Source organism: Papio anubis, chromosome 13 (assembly GCF_008728515.1).
Source record: "Papio anubis isolate 15944 chromosome 13, Panubis1.0, whole genome shotgun sequence".
Classification (NCBI taxonomy): Eukaryota; Metazoa; Chordata; class Mammalia; order Primates; family Cercopithecidae; genus Papio; species Papio anubis.
Window position 1 is genome coordinate 46,966,405 of NC_044988.1, and position 22,942 is coordinate 46,989,346.

General features: G+C 40.5%; 1 protein-coding gene across 3 annotated transcripts in view; it reads left to right on the top strand.

Moving 5' to 3' along the window:
• SH3GL2 (SH3 domain containing GRB2 like 2, endophilin A1) overlaps positions 1–21,797 on the top strand; it is a 236,050-nt gene extending 214,253 nt beyond the window's left edge. For all 3 annotated transcript variants that reach the window (XM_017949839.3, XM_009188717.4, XM_009188720.3), the window contains exons 4-9: positions 11,088–11,231; positions 12,102–12,235; positions 14,128–14,286; positions 15,965–16,068; positions 18,068–18,198; positions 20,217–21,797. In XM_017949839.3, the coding sequence (XP_017805328.1) occupies positions 11,088–11,231; positions 12,102–12,235; positions 14,128–14,286; positions 15,965–16,068; positions 18,068–18,198; positions 20,217–20,416 (872 nt within the window). In that variant the 3' untranslated portion in view covers positions 20,417–21,797. The remainder of the gene's footprint in view (positions 1–11,087; positions 11,232–12,101; positions 12,236–14,127; positions 14,287–15,964; positions 16,069–18,067; positions 18,199–20,216) is intronic.
• The last annotated feature ends 1,145 nt before the right edge of the window (positions 21,798–22,942 follow it).

The following is a 22,942-nucleotide window of genomic DNA, read 5'->3' on the forward strand; positions in this document are numbered from 1 at the left end:
GTCCTCTGAATTTTAATGCTTGTGTAAAAATGTTACTTGTATTTAGGAATTAATTATCCTTAATTAAATTTGTCAATTTTCTACAAGAAGGGAGAATAAATTACCTTTTGCTTTCCTTGAACTATTTATTTGATATATACTTTTTAAATTCTTATTTTTGCACAGACCCATACACAGAAACAAGATAAACATGGTCTGGCTATAGTAGACATTCTTGAAGAAATTTTAAAAAGAGGAGGGATTTTTAAAATAAATTTTTCTTGGAGTTTTAAAATAAGACCTGTTGGTTTTTATCTCAGTGATGGTTTTGCAAAAGAGTCTATTTCTTTGGTTTTGAAAATATACATTAAAATCTGTGTACGCTGACATAGATGCCATCTACTAAATGACTTCATCCACTTGTTCTTGTGGATTGTAATGTACGTATCAGAGATTTTTAGATTGGGAAAGCAATATGAAGTTCAGGAAGCAATCTTCTTATGTTGAGTGTGGAAGCGGAGGTTTAAGAGGTTAAGCAGCTCGTCCAAGGTCATGCAGGTGGAACAGTCTCCAGGCTTCTGACTCACATGGGCTCATCCTGCCTCCTGAATGATTACACTTTATCACCTCTGCATTTTTAAACACCTAACAAGTGTAAGTATGGCTAAAGCTTTACATTTTGCTGCTGAGAAGTCTTAATTTGACCTGTTTTAATGAAGATGTAATAAAGCAGTGAGAGCCAGTGCAGCCTTCTGGGAATCTGACAAGAGAACAGTGAGCTTTTGGGAAACAGCTGTGATTCAAATTCTGGCCCGGCTTCTTGTTGGTACATGTCCTTGGGCACCTTACATCATTTTTCTTACTTCATTTTCCTTATCTGTAAAATGGAGAAACAAAACTCATCTCTTGTGTTTTGCAAGGCTGAATGATGTGTACAAATTATATATGTAGTAGATACTTCTGAAATGATAGTTATAGGATGAAATCTGGTTATGATCTTCAGTTTTTCAGATACTTCAGGGCTCTTTCTAAGTTTTCAGACCAGATAGTAGCAATTAATTAATAGTATTACAAATTATTTGGCATTTGTCCTGCTCAAGATCTCTGCTCCTTTGGGCAATGAGGCTTGGTTTCTATAAGACAGATAGAGATGACAAAGGAGTTAAATTACTAAAAGCAGTGAAAGACTTCAGAAACCATGTTTCATGTCTTTGGTCTTCCCTGATGGATGCTAAACCCATTAGGTTTCCCCCAACAGTCAGAACACGAAGATGTGACTTGGAGTACTGTGGCCACCTGTTCTGCCCAAGTACATTAGCTGTGTTCATCAGCTCACACCAAGGGTGGGGGCTGGATTTTCTTCTTCCCTGTTGTGATAGACAGATGCCCTGTCAATATGTTTTTATTTGAAATTTCACAGTGAAAGAAGGAAGCTACTCTTGAGAATACAGCAGTTTAAATCAGGGTTGTAATTTTTAAAAAGTGACTTACAAAAGATCTTTCCCCAAATACTCTCATCATAATCACCTAGGATGGGGAGAAAAATGGGGTGCAGAGGGCAGACTCACCCCTTATCCCTGCCCTTCCAGCAGGGAACACTCATTTTCACATCCCTGTGCCTCTGCAGCCCCATCCTGTGTTCAGGTTTGTGCTGGGCATCTCTGTTCCACAGAGACTGCCGGTTTCCGGAGCAACAGAAATCCCATTTGTTATAAACCTTGATTTGAACTGTAGTAAATGAAACTTTAAAAAGGCAGACATTAAAACTCCCTGTTTTTTTCCTTAGGAAAAGGAGCATTCCATCTTCTGGCATCACTGTCCTTGGGACTAAACCCCTTTAGAAAACACCGCTTTTGCCTGGCCCTCAGAGGCTTGTGAGCCACAGGTCCCCTAACATTTTACATCTTTCCAGAAAAAGAATCTTACAGGCTTTCCTGCAAACATCTGTCACAACCTCAACAACCTCACAACCTCAAGTCTGTCCTGTTTTAGAGACAAACACACAAAAATACTATAAGGGAAGTATTAATACTTGTTCAGAGATTGTCAGGAACATTGTACTTAACAGTGAGGAATATGAAAGATGTGTATATGAGTGTGTTATGTTATTCTTTGTACTTTACATTTTCAAATATGCCATCTTTTTTTTTAAGCCAAGAAGTATAATAATGCTTTACCTGGCCACCACAGATGAGAATTGGAATGCAATAAAACTTGCCACAAGCTGGGAGGAACCAGCAGTGTGCTGCTATAGGCTTAACAACCATCTTTGTGGAAGAAAAACCTTGATTTGTAGCATGAGCCAGCTTCTGTGTCTCACATGGCCATTTTCAAGCTACCTGTGTGACATCACTGAACTCTGACTTGGAAAAAGAGACTCACACTTGGCTCCCCCGAGCAGTGCTGGCCTAACTGCAGCATACCACTGGGTTGAACTACCAAGGAAGAGTAGCTCCCACAGGTAGGGAGGCAGCAAATGCTCTGTAAATACCTGTAGACAGAGGCAGGGAGACCTTTGTAGAGTGGAGAATGTTAGGGACTTGCCTCTTCTTTATTTCTGAAAATCTTAGATTACACATTCATTGGTTGATTTCATGCTTATGTGCTTTATGGAAATAAAGCATTTAGTCAGTAAAATATTGTTACCCAAGGACTCAATAAATGATGCAGTCAAGAAATTGTATATATTTTTGGAGGCTTCTTTCAAACTTAACTTTTTAAGATGATTTTATTCAAAAAAAGTAAACCCAGGTGGAATATTTATAAAGATAAAAGCTTCAGAAATCCATGTGAAATGAAAATTATATAATAATTGGTTTGCTCACAAACGTAGGAATTCAGATAGTTTTAAAAAATTACTTTGATTTAACGTTTGTTAAAATAATCAGGTATAAAAAGAAAGTATATGAGTTGAATGGTATCCCTCCCAAATTCATTTTCCCCTGGAACCTCAGAATGTGACCTATGTCAGCTCAGGCTGCCTTAACAAAATGTCAGGCTGGGTGGCTTAAACAACAGAAATTTATTTTCTTGCGGTTCTGGAGGTTGTATAGTCCAAGATCAAGGTACTGGACCATGTTTTAATTTCTGATGAGGGCTCTCTTCCTGGCTGGTAGATGGCCACCTTCTCACTCTGTCCTCATGTGACCTTTTCGTGGTGCATGTGTGTGCGTGGAGAGAAAGAGATTCTTCCCTCTCTTCCTCTCTTAGAAGGTCACCAATTCTATCACATTAGAACTTTGACCTCCTGACTTCATTTAATCTGAATTACTTCCTAAAAGCACTATCTCCAAATACAATTACATTGGGTATTAGAGCTTCGACATATAAATTTGGGGAGGACAAATAGCAGTCTTCTTGCCTTTTTTACATTAATCACTTACCAACTCTATTCTTTTGGCCTAGGTTGGGCCCTCATCCCTATCTTTAGTTTTATACTAGAGGCAAACTAGATATTTATAGCCAAACCCACCAATGCTAAGAACTTTCCTCTTGTCCGTGATAATCTGGGAATGCCATATTTATACATTTCAGTATACCTCTTGATTAACTTCCTTCTATAACACAGTTTATCATATTGGTCATAGCCTCCGTTTTAATGAATATTTCCATAAGTGCCAGGCACAGTGCTGGATACTATAAAACATCATTTCTAATCCTCACGATAAACCCAGCAAGGTAGCTTTGATTTTCTCCATTCTGTGGATGAAGAAATCCATTCATTTTTTTCAGTTATCTTCCATGTTTACTCTAAGGCAGTTCTAAGCCCTGGGCAGGTATGAGTGAATGAGGCAGGCAAAGCCCTTGCCCTCATGGAGCCTATACTCTGGAAGGATGAGACTGATAGAGAATAATACCTAATGTCAGATATGATCAGTGCAGTGAAGAAAAATGGAAGTAAGAGGGGCAGAGTGTGACTGGGTCCGGGAAGTTCTCATATATGTGAGAGCAATGAAGAGCCATGTTGTTAGGGGGAGGTCAGAGGGGCAAGAGCACGTAGGACCTTTTCACCATTGTTGGAAGTTTTGTTCCTACCTTGAATGACATGGGAACACATTAAAGTGCTTTGGGAAGAACGGTGACGTGATCTGAATTACACTAAATAGGACTGTCCTTACTCTTCTAGTGAGAATAGATTATAGGGGGCAAGCATGGAAGCAGGGAGCCTAGTAGGAGCTTATTTTAATAATCCAGGCTAGAGATTGTAGTGGCTTAGACCGGAGTGAGAAACAGTCTGATCCTAGATGTGTTTTGAATGTAGAGCTGACTGAATACTGACTAATTGCATATTAGGCAAGAGAGACATCAAAGATGACTATAAAGTCTAGGGCCTGAGCAAGTGGAAGAATGAATGGAGTTGTATTCATTAATATTGAGAGTACTACAGGAGGAGCAGGTTTGGGATGATGATGGGAAATCTGGAGTTTAGTTTGAATATGTTAAGTTTGCGAGGTCTACACAACCTAGTGCAGTCAAGTAGATATTAGAATACCTGAGTCTGCAATACAGTGTAAAGGGCTGGCCTGCAGAGATACATGAGAATCATCAGCTTGCCAACTCAAGGAGGTGATGCAATTGGCCAGAGCTGATGAGAGGTGGGACTTCAGGGCCCAGGCTTGCTTGCTTATATCCCCAAAGCCCATTGGACCCATGCTCGGTGGCCTAACCCACTGGATATTCTAAATTATTAAGATAGAGATGGGGGTCCTTACATCTATGGTTTTAAAATGTTTTCTGAGTAATTCTGATATGCATTAGGTTGACCACCACTAGTAAAAGCCTTTAGAAAAGGATTTTGTGTTTTGGAGACTTAAGGTTTTCCATCTGAAACTTTTAGTCCCACAGGAAATTTAATGGAATGGGAAAGAGAATGGGTTTGGGAGTGACTCAGACCTGAGCCTGAATCCAGTCTTTGCCTGTTAGTAACTATGAGAACTTGGATAGGCTTTCCAGCCCCTCTGAAGTTCCATATCCTTACTCTATAGATGCAGCCCATCCCTCTTTCTGAAAGTGAGAGTAATTGAACCAGACCCACAGAGTTGTGAAGATTAAGGTAAATTGTTTATATAAAGCTCCTGGCTTAGAGTAGACACTAATTAAAAGCTAATCTGACCTGCCCCATATAAAACCACTGGAAGAAAACCCTGTTCTTGAATTTTGTTTCATCTTCATTTGGGGGCAATTTTCTTCTGCTTGTTATCTAATGGCCTAGCCTTCAAGATTCCAGATGTTGTCAGATAAGTTACTTCTCTTTACCCGCCACCACCCTCCTTTGAGCTCAAGACTGATCTGCTTGGTTGTCTGCTGTACAGCCACATGGATATTGTTAGACTTTCTGTTTCTGCATTTGAAGTACTTACACACTTCCGCTCTAAAGTCTTCTCTTTGTCCTGCGTTCTTCATCTCAGATTTGTATCATCACCTCCCACGTTTTCAGTCTAGAGGCTTTAACACAGTGGTTCTCAACCTTGGCTGCACATTAGAATCACCTTTGGGATTTTAAAAACTGCCGTGTCCAGACCACATGCCAAACCAATCACATCAGAATCTTTAGGAGTGAAATTTCTGAATTTGTTATTGATCTATAACATACAAAAAGTACAACACATACATCGTAAGTATATTGCTCAATGAACTATTATAAACTGCTGCTTCTGTTAAAAGGTACATAGTTCAAGAAACTGAACATTGTCAACATTCCAAAAGCTCCCTCCACAGACACTATCTGCCCTGACCTTTAACACTATACACTTTTATCTGTTTTGTAACTGAAATATGACCATAGAACATGTATTCTTTTGATCTGGCTTCTTTTGTTCATCTTCTATTTGTTCTGCTTCTTTCATTCTTACTGCTCTGTAGAATTCCCTTGTGAGAACATAGCACGATTTATTTGTCCATTTTCTCCACTGATGAGCATTTAGGTGTTTCCATTTTCTAGATATTTTGAATAGCACATTTTTGTACATGTCTGTTATGCATGTACACATTTCTGATGGATATACACCTAGAAGTGGAGTTACTGGGCTACAGGGTATGTGTCTATTCAGCTTTAGTAAACACTACCAAATTGTTGTCCAGAATTTTCTGCCAGTTTGTTCTCCTACCAGCGGTATTTGAGAGTTCTGGTTGTTCCAAACTCTGAACACTTGATCTATCTCTGGTTTGTGTCCTTTACTCAGATTCTCCAGGTACCTAGAATGGCCTTTCCCAAGTCTCTCCTTTTACGGTTCACTCTTCCAGCAAGCCCAGCTCGAGCATCATCTGTTCATTAGCCTCCCCGCCTTACTCTTTCAGGTAGAATTTGTTGCTGTGTCTTCTGCAGTGTAAATATTAATACATTACAGCCTCGCCCACGCTCTGCCTCACAGCAGTGAGTGAGCACTCTGACTCTCCACCTGGATAATAAGCTTTTTAAGAGCAGAGGCTGCACCTCACTTCTTTCAGAGTCTCCCTAGCCATAACCCTTTCACATTTAGGTGCTTCATGAATATTTCTTTTGCTGACTATCACAGAGAAAATATTTTAAAAATAGATTTTTGGTAAATGACTATTCAACCAGGCAGTGAATGTCACAGTTTTTCTGTATGAAGAATGCGTAATTGTTTCCAGTGTAACCTACTTACTGATTTTAATTAATTTAATCTTTTTTCAACTCCTTGATGTGGGACTCATGATTTAGCTTGGGAACTCTCTTTTTCGGGGAAAATAAGAGCCTTTTTTCTGATTCTGGGAGAGCATGTGATCACTTTTTGTCATCCTCGCATAAAGCAGATTTTCTTTTTTTTTTTTTTTTTTTTTGAGACAGAGTCTCGCTTGTCACTTCAGGCTGGAGTGCAGTGGCCGGATCTCGGCTCACTGCAAGCTCGCCTCCCGGTTCCCACGCCATTCTCCTGCCTCAGCCTCCCGAGTAGCTGGGACTACAGGCGCCTGCCACCACTCGCTAGTTTTTGTATTTTTTAGTAGAGACGGGTTTCACTGTGTCAGCAGGATGCTCTGACCTCCACCTAGTGTGATCTGTCGGGTCTCCGGCCTCCCAAAGTGCTGGGATTACAGGCTTGAGCCACCGTGCCCGGCCAAAGCAGATTATCATGGCACAATTTAAGAAGGAATTGCTTCCAAAGAGCCAGATTCCTAAGGGAAGATTGGAGTGAGTGATGGCAAACCATATAGCTTTTTAGCCTATCTGAGAAGTGGAACTGTACTCTTCTGTACTTTACAAAATGGAGTCAGGAGAAATGAAAAGACTCAGTGGTAGCCTTGGAATCCTTAACATTTAATTAGTGTGAGGGAAAAGCAGGCCTGGTGCCAAGGAGACCTGCTCTCTCAAACCATCCTGTGAGACCACAGAGTGGTGTGACCAGATTGTATCAGCAGCCTCTAGTGTCATTCCAGAGCACAGTGGGCGGTCATGGTACTTTTGAACAGGAAAGCTTTAACTAAGGGTTTGAAAAAATGATGTGTACAGAAGCATTTTATAAAAAATTAAAATGTTTAAATGAAGTGATTCAGCCCACAGTGGGGAAGAGCAAGGAAAAACTGGAACCCACAGGCACCTCTGCATCTTTCTGTCACCCCCTCTCACTAACGCCAGGCTTCATAGTGTTAGGTCTGCTGCTTCAACTTCACTTCCCACATCTTTCACAGCCTCATTTTGGACCAGTTCTGACTTTTGTCTATGGAAACACGCAGGGAAGGGACTCTGGGCAATGCAGTTCCCTGTGTAAGCAAGTTGTCAGTAGATCATTCCAGAACACACACTCATAGACAGGAGAGCCTGGAAAGAGGAAAGAAAGAATATTTTCCCCAGTATCCAGTGCCTGTTGTGTTGTCTGTGCTGGTTTTTGCTGTTTATCATTGAACACTGATAACAGTCTTACGAATGAGAGATTTCTCAGGGATTCACAGCTAACTAGCAAGATTTAGAGTCTGGATTTTTAGCTATGTCTGTATGAGCTCAAAGCTAATGTTCATTTTAATGGACTCTGCTGTTTTCCATGGAAAGCAAGACCTAATGGTTTTCCTGTTTGTTTGTTTGTTTGGATTAGGAAATAAAAACTAAGATTTAGCAGAAGTACTGAGTTTTCAGCATCCTCAGCTAGCTGCCACGCTAGGTAAGCAGCTGTAGGGCAGATCGGGCGGTGACTCACATGGATACTGCTTTCAGGTCAGAGGAAATAACTCAGGCAGGGCTAGCAGAGCTTCTGTTTTATTCTCAGCAGAGCTTAGACCTCCCTTTGGCTGTTACCAGAATTAGAAAGCTTGTCAGGGATGCTACAGATGATGCTTTAGAGTTGGGAGTTAAGATTGAGCCTCAACTGCCCCCATTTGTCTTCCTTAAAAGATAGCATCAATTTTAAGGTCAAAAAAGAAACTACTCATTTTAACAGAGGACAAAATAGTGGGGCCCTTTTGGGAATAGGTCAACCTTTTATGGTCATTCTAATTTTACTTCCTGCTGTTTTAGTTCACCCGATAAATTTCCTTCTGGGAATCACCTAGAAGTAGATGTGTAGAAGTTTGAAGGAGAGGAGTTAGGTTTGTTTAGAAGAGAAGGGACATGGATCTCTAAGGGCACATACAACTTGGTAAAGAAATCCAGGCTGAGGATAGATAATAGGAATTTGAGTGCTTTAAATTTGTATTTTCCAAGCTCACTCTCAGTTTATTAAAGTACTGCTTTAAACAATCATTTAAAGACAATTACGTTAACATTTAAAGATGGTTAATTCAGAGGTCTGATGATATTTTTAATAACACAGAAGTTTCATTAACCCAAGATTCTTAATATGTAATAAATTTGTGAATGAATTTAAAAGCTAGTCTCTTCAGATATGTGGATTAATAGACTTTTTTATCATTTGAAGTAGATAAGCTAGTAGAAAATGGCTTTCCTCCTCCTTCTCATGAAAATATAGAACATATCCAAGATATTCTTAGTAAAATAATAAAGCTCTTCATAATTGAACAACATTCAAAATGGTGTATTTGAAATTCAGCCACAATGTATTAAACTGTTTAGAATTACTTACCTGGAGACAGCCCTTATTAGAGCCACGATATAAGCACTTAAACCACATCCAGCTTTTATAAAAGGCATACATCCTTAAATGTAAAATGGCCTGAATAGGATTTGTAGGGATTAACTCATGTGTGGTTTCATTACTCTGTTTCTCCTTTCCTTCTGTTCATTCTGTACATTTTAGATGTTTGCTTAGTTTATTTGTACTCTTTTCATTTTATTCATGCTGTCATTCCTCAGTGTCCCCCTAGTACCATGATATCAGCCATGATAATATTTATCATACTTGTTGCCACTGTTTATCTTACTCCTCACTATATTGTGAGCACCTTGAGGGCCAGGACTATGTCCTTCCTGGATCTCCGATATGACTCACTGCAGAAAATAATTATATCGTCCCCTTAAAAAGGATTCTGTGGCATTTTCTCTTTTTTAAAAAGAGACAGGGCCTTGCTGTGTCACAAAGAGTGGAGTGGTACCATTATAGCTCACTACAGCCTCAAACTCCTGGCCTTGAGCAATCTTTCCACGTCAGCCTCCCTGGTAATTGAGACTTCAGGTGGGCACCACCATGCCCTGCTAACTTTTAAATTTTTTTGTAGAAATGGGGTCTTGCTATGTTGCCTTGCTGGTCTCAAACTCCTGTCCTCAAATTATTTTCCTGCCTTGGGCACCCAAGATGCTGGGATTGTAGGCATGAGCCACTACACTTAGCCTACATTTTCTATTTTTCAAATTTAACATATGATCCCTTTTATATGAAAAAGCACATAAGAAGTAAATTTTATATTTTTCCAGTCACCACCAGCCTTTACATGTGCTGTTAGCCTGACTAACTGCTACATACTGTTTGGTTCTAAACTTAAAGATACTTCCCTTTAGGAATCCTTTGCAATGCCCCTCCCCCACAGGCGAGGACAGTGCCATATATCTGGGACTCTTCTCAATACCCCATCATGGCACTTGGTATATGTACTTCACTCTAATTAATTTTAAAATAGACTCTACCCTCAGTTCATTATAAACTTTGTGAAAGCAGGAACCATAATTGTCTTGCTCATTGTAATATCCATGGGACAGGGTTGCAGGATGTCCTCTCCTGATAACTTTTCTCATCTCTATTCAATGCCTCTAAGACTCAAAGTTTAAATAAAAGCCTCGTGAAATAAATGTTCAAGATTGTCAGCCACTGAATGCTGGCAGTACCTTAAGCTGTGATTCTATCTGAGGTTTCCATGATGATGGGATTTGGGATATAGTCCTAGGTTAATGTGTAATCCCAACTTTAATTATGAACCTGAGGAACCTAGCTATCCTAGCATCAATTAAGTCATAGGCTATAACAGTTTTTTTAATAAAGCTGTTTTTGCCACTAAAACTGGAATTGCTTTCTAGGCAACTTCTTTTATAAAAACAAAAGCAAAGAAACAGAAATTGAAATGTTCTCTTTGAGGCACAAAACTAATTTTCTCTAGTTATGTGCTCAATAAGTGATTAAGTCTTTTAAATGAACACAGTATTTTTGCTCTTCGTGGGTTTGTTTACCATCAGAATCTTAGTTGAGAAATGATTTTGAAAATAGTTCTATTTCATACATGGTATAAGTGAAACAAGGCATAAGGCCCACTCTGCATGAATTTACCATTGGTTCCTTACTTTAATCCTTAGACTCCTAGAATTGAACTATAAAACTAGAATAAAATTTAGAGGTCATCACATAATGTGAGAGTTTCTACAAAGCTCTCCATGGAAGCACCCAGCTCTCCAGAGTCACTGCAGGGGCCACCACAATGAAGGGAGGATGAGGGAGGGCACACAGCGATACGATTTGAGCCTGTAATCCTGCTTCACCCGGAACAGTGTTGCTGTAATTCATTATAAGATCTTAAGGGAAAGGGAGAGCTTAGTGCTTTAAAAAAGTGATTGATTAGACTGACTGATGGAGAGAACACTGGAGCCTACTGAAGGTACACTTACCAGTAGCTGAGCTACTTTGTAGGCCTCTTTGAGACCTGATCCTCCATCCAGCCCTGTTCCGCTGTGTCACATTGCCTACTCTGAAAGCTTGTTCTCTCTTCACCTTCAGCTTCCAGAGCTAAGCTCAGCATGATCAACACCATGTCAAAAATCCGTGGCCAGGAGAAGGGGCCAGGCTATCCCCAGGCGGAGGCGCTGCTGGCGGAGGCCATGCTCAAATTTGGAAGAGAGCTTGGAGATGATTGCAACTTTGGTAACAAGTGCTTCCTCACATTGTAATTCTTTCATTTTCCATGGGGATTTTGGTGCTGGTAAGAAATTCTGTAGAAATGGGATAAATCATTTTATATTTTGGTTTTCAATTTTAGATCTTATATACATGGGCCAAAAACTTGTTTTCAGAATTATTTCGTTCGCTCTAATGTGTTTATCTTATAAGCTTTCTTCCCCCCACCACTGCCCCCCATAAGACCTCAGTCTTTGCAACAGCTTTGATTGACGTATCCAGATGCCTCCTCGGCACTTTCTGTTGGGTATTTCTGGCAGTCATTGAGTATTGAAGCAGAGTGAGCAGACACAGTCAGCATGATTCAAAGCCCTGCCTCATGGGCTTTTTCGTAGATCTTTGTTCACTTGTATATGGTACCTAGTTTTACTGCCCAAGGTGAGACATGATTTATTCCTTCACCCTGTCTCCCCCAACACTCAGCTACCACACCCAACATCTTCTTGTTTCACCCCCTTGTGATGTGGGATCTCCTTCCTGGTTGAACCCTGCTATTTCTGGTACTTACTTCTGCTAAACAGATTGGCCTTAAGCTAGTCACCTATTAGGGAAAACTGGTACTTACAAGAGAGGGCAGGGAGCTTCCTAAATTGCTTTATAAGGGAAAAAGTAACTGTTAAATTCTTGATGAGAGGTATTTACCCTCTTATCTTATTTACCCACTTAGGGTGCATTGAGTCTGTTGCTGGGAGTGAACTGAAGATACCTGTTCTCTCTTGTCTGTTGTCTTTAGAAGACAAGTGGTAATCCTTTGGGTTTTCATCCGTGAAGGGCCGTGTTATTGCGAGTGCATTTCATCTTTATTCTGTAACATGAAAGAGCTTTGTTCTCTCCTAGGCCCAGCGCTTGGTGAGGTCGGGGAGGCCATGCGGGAACTGTCGGAAGTCAAAGACTCTTTGGACATAGAAGTGAAGCAGAACTTCATTGACCCTCTTCAGAATCTTCATGACAAAGATCTTAGGGAAATTCAAGTATGTACAATGAGTCTTCTGGAAAGTGGGCAGTTGAAATCATACAGACGCAGATGCCTTTTTTCTGTAGAAAACATTTTTTAGCTTACCCTGCATGTTGTCAGCTCTGGGCGCGTTAATTACAAAACAACCCAGTAAGACAAAATGAGAGGAACTAGAAATGTGATACTTTTCAGCCTGTTATGACTGTGCCACTCATGAGGGGTGTCTCTGACTTCTCTGTGTTTGATTTTCAGATTGAATAGTTTTTTTCAGACCTTTTCTCCAGAGAATATTATTATTTTCCTGAGAATACACAGTTTTATTAATTATTCTATGGCGTGCTGGGCTGATTTCATCCACTAAAATGTTAGTTGTACTAGTTGTTAGCTTAAATAAATAGTTATTCTATCACTCTATAAGCACATTTAAATTTTTTTTTATTTTTTTCCAAGTCCAGAAATTAGATGCATGCATATGTTTTTATATTAATATTTTCATGATGGCTGTTAGGATTGAGGAAGAATACCAACTAGCTTCTTTCTAAAACATGTAGAGCGGTTGAGCTGTTTATAATAAATAAAGTTCATACGTCTTTGAGTGTGGAATGTTTGCTTACTTTTTTTTATCTAACAAATATTTGTTGAGCTTTTTTGAAACTTGGTTGGGTGTAAAATGGATTGCCATAACTTGAACTAAGGCCTCCTCCTTCTCCTTATTCTAGCTTAAATCTCCTTTAACCAGTACCATTTGCTCAAGATTATAGAGTTAGTGACAGACTCACCCTAAATCCAAAATGTAACTTTGACTCCAGTGCTGTACCCCGTAGCTGACTGTAAGTTCAAATGTTTAAAAAATAAGGTTCCTTCCAAATGAGCATTTAGTTTGGATCAAGGTATGGACTGGGGGGCAGGGGATGCAGTGTGAGGGAAGGTCTAGAATATTTTTCGTCCTCCTTTCCTTTTCATTTGTTTTTAGCCACTCCCTACTTTGTTTTCATTTCCTTTCATTCTGCTCCATACATACCTAGTAATAAGGGAAAATCCAGGATTTTCCTTCATCCATTAGTAGTGAAAGACTAGCTATCAGGGAAAAAAAAATACTTTTTAGCTTTGAAAAACTACTTTGCTACCTGGTCACTAGAGATGATGGGTGGAGCCTGGGCAGCCATCTACTAGGGATGGTGCAAGGAGGGGATTGAAGCTTGGCATGGAGCATTAGGTATAATCCCTTTGAAGGTCCCTTCCAAGTGAGATTTTGTTCTTGAGCTCAATTATATGTCAAGTTGGAGGCTTACACTAAATCACTGGTTCCCTGAAAGCTGCATCAGTCAGCTGGGGCAAGTGTTAAGATGTAGATTTCTAGGCCCCAGCCCTAGATATTGATTCAAGAGATCAGGAATCCAAATTTGTAATAAGCAGCCTAGGTGATTCTAATAGACCGGATGATTTGAAAAGCAAGAATGCCATTTCTGTCTCACTTAATTTCAAGGAAAGTGTTTTTCCTCTGGCTTCTCATGAGATACCATTTCTCTTGAAGACAGGGCCTGTGGGGCCTGTGAGTGTGTCCTTTCAGTGTGTGTAGGGCATGTGCATTCCTTCTCTGTTTCTGTCATGGGCTGGAAAGGCTTAGTCCAGCTTGGCTTTGGCCTGGCAAGGCCAGAAAATAAAGGGCACTGATACTTCCTACAATTTATCTTTTATTCTTAATTATTTTAAAAGATATTCTCCCGTATTTAACCTTTGAAAGCATTGGCCCCATTGATGCATGTTTCCTTATTTCTGTGGTGATGTTGTATTTTAAAACTTAGCCTACCTTAATTTGGAAGTTAATGGATGTGATGGAGAAGTGAGCTCAAATAAGCCTTTTCCATAAGCCCTTTCAAAGCCTATTCCTGCCCTTGACTTTTTTAGCATCATCTAAAGAAGTTGGAGGGTCGACGCCTGGATTTTGATTATAAGAAGAAACGACAAGGCAAGATTCCAGATGAAGAGCTTCGTCAAGCTCTAGAGAAATTTGATGAGTCTAAGGAAATTGCTGAGTCAAGCATGTTCAATCTCTTGGAGATGGATGTAAGTGACTCTCCTGTGGTTTTCAATTTAATCTTATCATCAAGGCACATTAATGTGTTAAAGGGCATAATCCTTAAAAGCATTAATATCTGATTACACTGTGTGATAAGAACTTCAGTAGATAGTTATTTATTTTAAATAATTGTAAGTGATAAAGTAGACTGAGAAACAGAAAAGTTTTTTTCTGCATCCTGTAGTTTGATTTAACTAGATTCTTGTCTGCTAGTGAATCTTAAAGTACAGATGCTCCTTAACTTACGATGGGGTTAAAGTCTTGAATATATCGTGTAATTTATTGAATAGTGCGTTAAAAGTAAAAAACAGAATGGTTGGGGGTACTTGAAGTATGGTTTCTACTGAGCGCATATCAGTTTTGCACCATCGTAAAGCCTACAAATCGTTCAGTCAGGGACCCTCTCACTTATCGATAGTGGGAAGATAAAGGATATTTCTGATGATCTATGTATAAATTCACTAGAGGCTTGAGAACTCAGTTGTGGAGCATGAGGCATCAGTAGTACTGGTGCAAGTCCCAGAGTCCAAAGGCCAGAAAGCCTATAGCTGTGACATCCAAAGACAGGAGCGTATGGGTGTCCCTTCCTTAGAAGAGAGAGAACAAATTTGCCTTTCCTCTGCTTTTTGTTCTGTGTGGGTCCAGAGCTGAGTGGATGGTGTCCACCCCCATAGGGAAGGGCAGCTCTTCCTTATTTAGTCTACTGAGTGAATGCCAGTCTCCTCTGAAAACAGCCTACCAAACACACCCAGAAACAATGCTTTACCAGCTCTCTCGAGATCCCTTAATCTAGTCAAGTTGTCACCTAAAATTAACCATCACATTGTCTGCTTGCCTTACTCCTGACTGTGGCACAGGAGGCATGTTGAACATATCCAGACCTTCCCCCCACCTGGAGACAGTGTAGGTTTGTTTATGTAAAACAACTTGTGCCCACCTAACTCCTCGAGAGGAATACTGTGGATATGAGGGGTGACCCAAATCACAATGCTCCTTCCCTGCAACACAGCACCCTTCCCCATCCCCAGATGCATGGGACAACACTGCCTCTGTTGACTTGGAGGCTGCTACCTAGCTGGATCATAATGTGAAACGTAAAATCAAGAGAAATCAAGCTTAGAATATTAGAGCAGGAATGCACTCAAGATGTCACTTGATTCAGCCCTTTTACATTGTAGAGGAGGCTCAGAGAGCACAGAAGATTTTTCTGTCATACCATGTCGCCTCTCCGGGTACATTATGTGAGATATTGTCACATTTTTATTAACAGTACTAATATTAACAGCATGAAAAGTATAGGGAACAAAGAGTCCTTTGGCCAGCATACCTTCTTTTCTATATCAATAAAAGAAGTCAAATCCCAAATACAAGATTGTAGCTAGGCATGAGACTCTTTAGAGCTTTATGGTCTTCCTGAGGGTTACCAGTGTTGCTTCTCCTCATGGTACTGATATGCATGATTCTAGGCATAAGGTTGCTTTCTTTTATCCTTGATGGATTTGAAACCTGCTGACCTATCTATCTTAATTGGCTTGTCACACAGTCATCAGCACCACCAAGCAGGGTCTGTGTGTTGAGTGCAACCTGTTGTATGTATGAAACAGTAGTGGCTGTTTAAGGATGGTAACATGGAACCTAAGGCATGATTTTCCCATCGATCTGCAGATTGAACAAGTGAGCCAGCTTTCTGCACTTGTGCAAGCTCAGCTGGAATACCACAAGCAGGCAGTCCAGATCCTGCAGCAAGTCACGGTCAGACTGGAAGAAAGGTATTCTACAGTTCCCTGCATTTCATATTTGCATTTCATTGCTATAAAATGATATATACAGAAATGGAAATCATAAAATACATTTGGAGACAAACATCTGCCAGTATTCCTGCTTATCCTACACAGGCACCTTGTGGATTGTTTTGATTTTGTTTTTTCTTGTTCTTTGTTTGTTGAATCTAATTTTCTGTTTATGAGAGGTTGATACTTGGGTTGTATTTTGGTTGCCACAGGTGGACACCAGGATGCTACTGCTGATAATGGATGCTGGATACATATCATCATCAATCTTATAACAGCCCTATAACCTAAGTATTTTTAGCCTCGACTAACAGATGAGTAAACTGAGGCTAAGAGAGGTGAAGTAACTAGCCCAGGGTCACTCAGTGGTACGAGTGGAGTTCACAGCCAACCATAACCTGTTTGAAAGGCTGTTTCTTTTCACATCTTGTGTTTCTCTGAATGGTGGTCAAGTCCTCTGCCATCAGAGAGAGCTGCTTTCACCTTGTTCGATGTACCTCACAGCAGGGCTGTAGTAGTAGGAAACTACCGTGTGAATGTGGCTCCGTGGAGTTGTGGGGCACAGCCTGTGTGGCTGTATACCAGTGGTCCTGTGTTACAATATGTGTTATTTTAATTCAGCCAGATTAAACAGGGTGATTTTGTTGAACACGTATACCTCAAAGGGTCACCTCAGCAGGCTTTTTTCTTAGGCCACATGGCCAGATTAGACTCTCATAGCTGATCACGTGGCTGCCTGCATGATGAAGACCCCAATCATACGATTCCACGCCATTGAAAACATCACCTATTTTCATTGTTTTCTCTCAAGCTGATCTCATCTCAGCATCTTCTTTGATTCGTGGTCTAATTGAGCATTTTCCTTCAGCGCACCCTTGTGGAAATTCATGTAACGCTGAAGCCTCCAGAAAGGTTTTAAAACCATATACTTCAAAATACTAAAGAAATATTATGTGTCTTTGTAATGTCTCTTGAGCATGAAGGGAGCACTTTCCTTTCTTTCCTCTGAAACATGTTCAAAGTCAGTATCATTCTACGGTTACCATACCCTAAACCCTCACCCTCCCTTGCAAATCTCTTACATACTTTGTTTATTGAATACCTGAAACCGTGGAAAGTATTTAGGGGTGTGTAGAAGACAATTATTGGCCATACCTTTCCAATTTCCTTCTGTCTTCCCTCTTTCCTTTCCTCCTCCCTATATCTCAAACTGCTCATTCTTCTCACAGCACACAGTATATTTCCTCCTTCCCTCTATCCAAATCTTCTCATGTTCTGAATGGAATAGCTCCCTTTCCCATTTTCATCTGGAAACAACTCCTGTGTATCTTTTAGTTCTTTCCTTAAACCTCCTCCACCTTCCTTATGGAGAGGTAGACTCCTTCCCACCCTCACCCTCAACTACACCCCTGTGTTCCTGTGGCACTTTGTAGATATCTGTGACAGTGCTTACTAAAATTTATGGCCATCAGTTGTTTGTGTTCTGTCTCCCTTACAGACCATAATCTGTTTGCGTCTTTTTTAAAATTGAAAAAATTGTGGGTACATAGGTGTATATATTTATGGGATACATGAGGTGTTTTCATACAGGCATGCAGTGCATAAGAATATCATGGGGAATGTGGTATGCATCCCCTCAAGCATTTAGCTTTTGTGTACAAGAACTGTGTTTTAATTCATTTTTGTGTTCCTGGTACCTAGCACAGTGCATATTTGGATAAAGGACTCTGAATAAATGAGAGAGGAAGTCAGGGATTGAGAGAGAGAGTGAAGACAGTGAGGACATGGCCCCATAAAGGAACATCACCAGAATCTCAGACATGCACACACAAGAAAACTAAGGGTCCTTGTTTGATTTCCCACAGTTCATCATGGTAGCATGGTGGGTGACCCAAGCATTTCCTGAATCTTTATATTTCCTTTTGTTTTTACTTAACTGGCTACATAACCTTTCCCACCTCTTTTCTTTTTACTGCAGAATAAGACAGGCTTCCGCTCAGCCTAGAAGGGAATATCAACCTAAACCACGAATGAGCCTGGAGTTTCCAACTGGAGACAGTACTCAGCCCAATGGGGGCCTCTCCCACACAGGCACTCCCAAGCCTTCAGGTAAGGAGCTGAGACAGCAGATCCTATTGCATAGGCCTTGGCATATCCATTGGCACTCTTCCAGAAATTTTAGGAATGATCCAATTTGGCTGCATAGGAAATATGCAGTAATAGATTTCTTATGGAGTGGTTTGTCAGGTAGAAACTCTGTTAAAGGAATCCTTTTGTCTTTTTTCATTTACCTTTTCTTTCCTTCCTTTTAATTCTTCTGTATAAAACTTTCTTTGTATATCCCTTTCTCTCTCAATCATCAGCACACATGAACACATTTTATTGTGACCCTCCTTTGTGGTCGTAAATTGCCTTTCCTTGTTTGTTTGGTCTGCGTGTGTCATCTTTTCTCCTTCCTGTTCCCTCTGAATCCAGCCTGTATGACAATGAATGCCCCTGGACAGTGTGTCCCCATATGCATTCACATGTAACCCACAGACGGCAAGCGGCTCCAGAAATGTGCTGATGAGCTGGATTTCTTGAGTCATAGAAGCATATGGTTAAATATATTTGCAGAAGATATTTTGAAACTCGACACTTGCTGGGTTTTCTTTCCCGTGCTTCACCTCTGATCGCTTTATCATGCTGTGGCACTGGGGTTGATATAATAAAAGCTAGATGATATTTTATCTCAGGAATATCAATGCATACCTAATAGAGCATTCTTTTCCTTGTCACGCTTGCTCTCCACTCCCTACATGCAGATTACACAACAGCCTGTGCTGCAGACATTTTCAACCTCCACATTTGCTTGTTTGAAGTGGGAACTGTCTTATACTGGGTGTGGATGTTAGAGATAGGCAGCTTTCTTTTATTTTTCGTGTATCCCCAGTGCTTGATGTTCTACGGTAGAAAACTTTTGATAAGATTCTCAGACTTATTAAGGAAAAAAAATAAGATCTGAGCCAGTAGGTGGCGCTCTCTGCCCTTTGTGCTCAGCACTTCTGGGCATGGCATAAGCAGCTGTGGCTACTGATGCTGGCCACCAGGACTAATCATAGAAATTGTGTATAGCTGTGCTTTTCCCTGCCTGCAGACCAGCCATATATTTCACTTTTCATCTGGAGTCTCAGTAATTTGCTTCTTTCTCTAAATCATTGTTTCCTTTCCAGCCACCTAGATGGCATGGGAGCTGTGTGCACTTGTCTGAGTCTGTATCTACATATGTATGCATCTAATATTAATGCAGTGGGTCTTTGGAATAGATCCCTCTTAAGATATGATTTCATCCTTCATTATTTTACTCGAGGTAGAGTACATTATTTTTGTATGCCATAGCTCCAGTGCACTGCATATATTTATATATGCAACAGTTTACCAAGTATAAATTACATTTTTTTTTTACATAATCTCATTTAGTAGCCACAGTAGTAATGTGAAGTAAGTCCTACTGTTACATCCAATTTCAGACAGTGAAACTGAGAGTGAAGTGCCCTGTGTAAGGTCACAGAAAGTAAAAACTTGAACTCAGTGTTTTATATTATTCTGTTTTTACCACGTTACAGCAGTTTTGCAGAGGCTGGGATTATCATTTTAAATAGTGATAACCGAACTGTTACTCAAAAACATTCTCCATGTAATTAACCCTACTTTTTCAAATATGCAAAGATTTTAAAGTGCTCACATGAGACAATTCAGGCCATGCTGTGTTATTAACCTACATCATTATATTCTTCTTAAGTCATTGTCCCTCCTATTTCTGGGCATTATCACAAAGGCAAACTTTAACGAAATCTGTTGTATGTATCACAAGAATAGTTGTGACCGTTTTTCATACTGGAAACAGAAACAGGAATATACAGCAACTTCCAAAGGTCCGAGAAAGCTTCTGAGGACTGGTAGAGGGCAAGATGCCCAATGAGTGGACACTGAGGTCCAGTAGCAAGAAGAAGCTTCAACAGGAAGAGGAATGAGGGAGGAAAGACGGGGAGCAGCAAGCCAGGTGGGTGCAGCAGGCAGCAGATTCTGTGAGTTAAATACCCCTTATCCTTGTGTGTTCTTCTCTTCTCTCCTGCTCTTACTCCCAGGTGTCCAAATGGATCAGCCCTGCTGCCGAGCTCTGTACGACTTTGAACCTGAAAATGAAGGGGAGTTGGGATTTAAAGAGGGCGATATCATCACACTGACTAACCAAATTGATGAGAACTGGTATGAGGGGATGCTGCATGGCCATTCAGGCTTCTTCCCCATCAATTATGTGGAAATTCTGGTTGCGCTGCCCCATTAGGATGTTATGCTGGCTGGCTCACCTCCTCTTGACTCAGATAGTTATGGTTAACCACTGCTTTGGTAATGCTGCTTATAACACATCCCAAGTGCAGGCCGCAGTGGTCCACGTCATCCAGCCCCACCAAGTGTATTTGGTTGACTTGTGGGCTCCCACAGGAGTCATGGTGATGGATGATATCCTCTTAGCCTGGTGGGCATGGCATGTGCTTTTTAAAACATCATCTGAGACCAGCCAGTAGTCACAGAACTGCTGTTTACACAGTTCTCAGGAGGCTGTGGTTTCTTAGAATATGACCATGAGCCACATCACAGAAAAACCTTCCCACCGAAGATATTGTCTATCACCCCAGGGGGCATCTGAAGGTCTTTTTGCATTTCTCCATGCAAAGAGGAGAAAGCTTTTGCTTTCACACTGTCCCTTCCCAAATATGTGAGTCATGGAATTGTCAAAGTAAGCCTTCCCTCACCAGCAAATTGTCTTCTGATCTGGATGAATTTGTCTCTTAATGCATCCCTAGAAAAGTGTTAATTGTGGGTTCAAAGCATTCTCTGCAAACAGGCATCTCAGCTCTTCACACTTATGGCTATTTCTGAGGTATAGCCAGTTTTCTTCCCTCCTTGCTACTAAAGCCAGAGCGGTAATTCCAAATTATTTTTCAGTAAGACAGTTAATCAGCATTATTGTGAGAGAGGCTGAAAAGAAATTCTCCATTATGAGGAAATGGGAAGAAATCTGGTATCCAAGCTTAAATTTCTTGGTGTACAGAAACTCTGTATGTATTTAGGCTATTTCTGAAGGGCACAGGGAAGGGGGAACAAATCTCTTCAGTTTTATTTGTGAATTACATGTTTCATGAATCCATTTGGCACGGAGACACAAGGAGGAAAACACTAGTAACCATCTTTCCACTAGTTCATAGACTGAGAAACAGTAAATACCTTTCCTTTCCACTTTTACCCTGTGTTCTTTGAACATCATTTGTGCAGATTCTGCCCTCAATGAGGACCAAATAAAGATGATTTTTGTGCTTAGCAGTTTAAGGTATATGGCTGCATATGCAAAACTCTTTCCCAATTCAGTCGCTACTTTTACTTCTGCCCCTTCTATCCATAATCTTCATTTTGTGTATACAGTGCTGTGTGTAAGCTTATCAGTGTTTTTTTGTTTTTGTTTTGTATCAGTCATGAAAGTCCTGTTAGGTATCCAGAGTTCTATTTATCTAGCTGTACAGACTCTTTCAGAGGTTTAACGTGCTGCTTCCGATGTGCCACCTGCAGTAGCGGATCATGTGGAGTGAAAGGCAAATCTTACTGCTTAATGTATAAACTCTCACCACAGGAAGCATCGCTGTTTCCAATAAATATTGCTGAAGACAGAACCAAAGGCTCTGCTCCTTCATTTTGTGTCAGTTCTTTGGGTCTAACAATGGGTGGATGGGGTCTGGTTTCAGTCTCCATTGCTTTCTCATGCAGCCAAACAAGACCTGGTTCCAACTTCATATCTATCTCTTTATATGTAGGAAAAGTTTCAGCAGCAAGGATGTAGCTAGCCTGGACATTGGGATCTTCCTGGTAACCCCAGGAAGGAGGAGAATTTGGGAGAGAAGAAAGTAAGGAGAATTTCGTCTCATAGATGTTAAATGATATATTGTTAAAAGTGATATCATCTGAAGAATATAATGTTAGGAAGGGGAAATAAAATATATCTCTTCAACTAGCCTTTTATTTTATTTCATAATTGAAGATAAAGAAATAGACCTGGAAATATAGTTTGATCGAAAGCCAGTATTAGGCCAGGTGCAGTGGCTCACACCTGTAATCCCAGCACTTTGAGAGGCCACGGCAGGTGGATCAACTGAGGTCAGGAGTTTGAGACCAGCCTGGCCAACATGGAAAAATCTTGTCTCTGCTAAAAATACAAAACTTAGCTGGGCGTGGTGGCGCGTGCCTGTAATCCCAGCTACTCAGAAGGCTGAGACACGAGAATCACTTGAACCTGGGAGGCAGAGGTTGCAGTGAGCCAAGATCATGCCATTGCACTCCAGTCTGGGTGACGGAGTGAGACGCTGCCTCCAAAAAACAAAACAAACCAAAAAAACCCAGTATTCTCTTGGTGTATATGTTTGGGTGTGGGTGGGAATAGGGGAGCAGCAGGGCACACAGAATATGTATTTTCTGAATTCCCAAGAAAATGAACATGTTCTTTGTGTATTAGGGGCCATTTCTATTATTTTGTGATGAAGCCAATAGTCCAGATTTTCTAATCTAACATGAATAGTTTTGTGATCAAATATACTAAGTTTCTATTAGTCCATTTTCATACTGCCATGAAGAAATACCCGAGACTGAGTAATTTATAAAAGAAGAGATTTAATGGACTTGCAGTTCCACATGGCTGGGGAGGCCTCACAATCACGGCAGAAGATGAAGGAGGAACAAAGATACGTCTTATGTGGTAGCAGGCAAGAGAGCATGTGCAGGGAAATTGCCTTTTATAAAACCATCAGATCTCATGAGACTTATT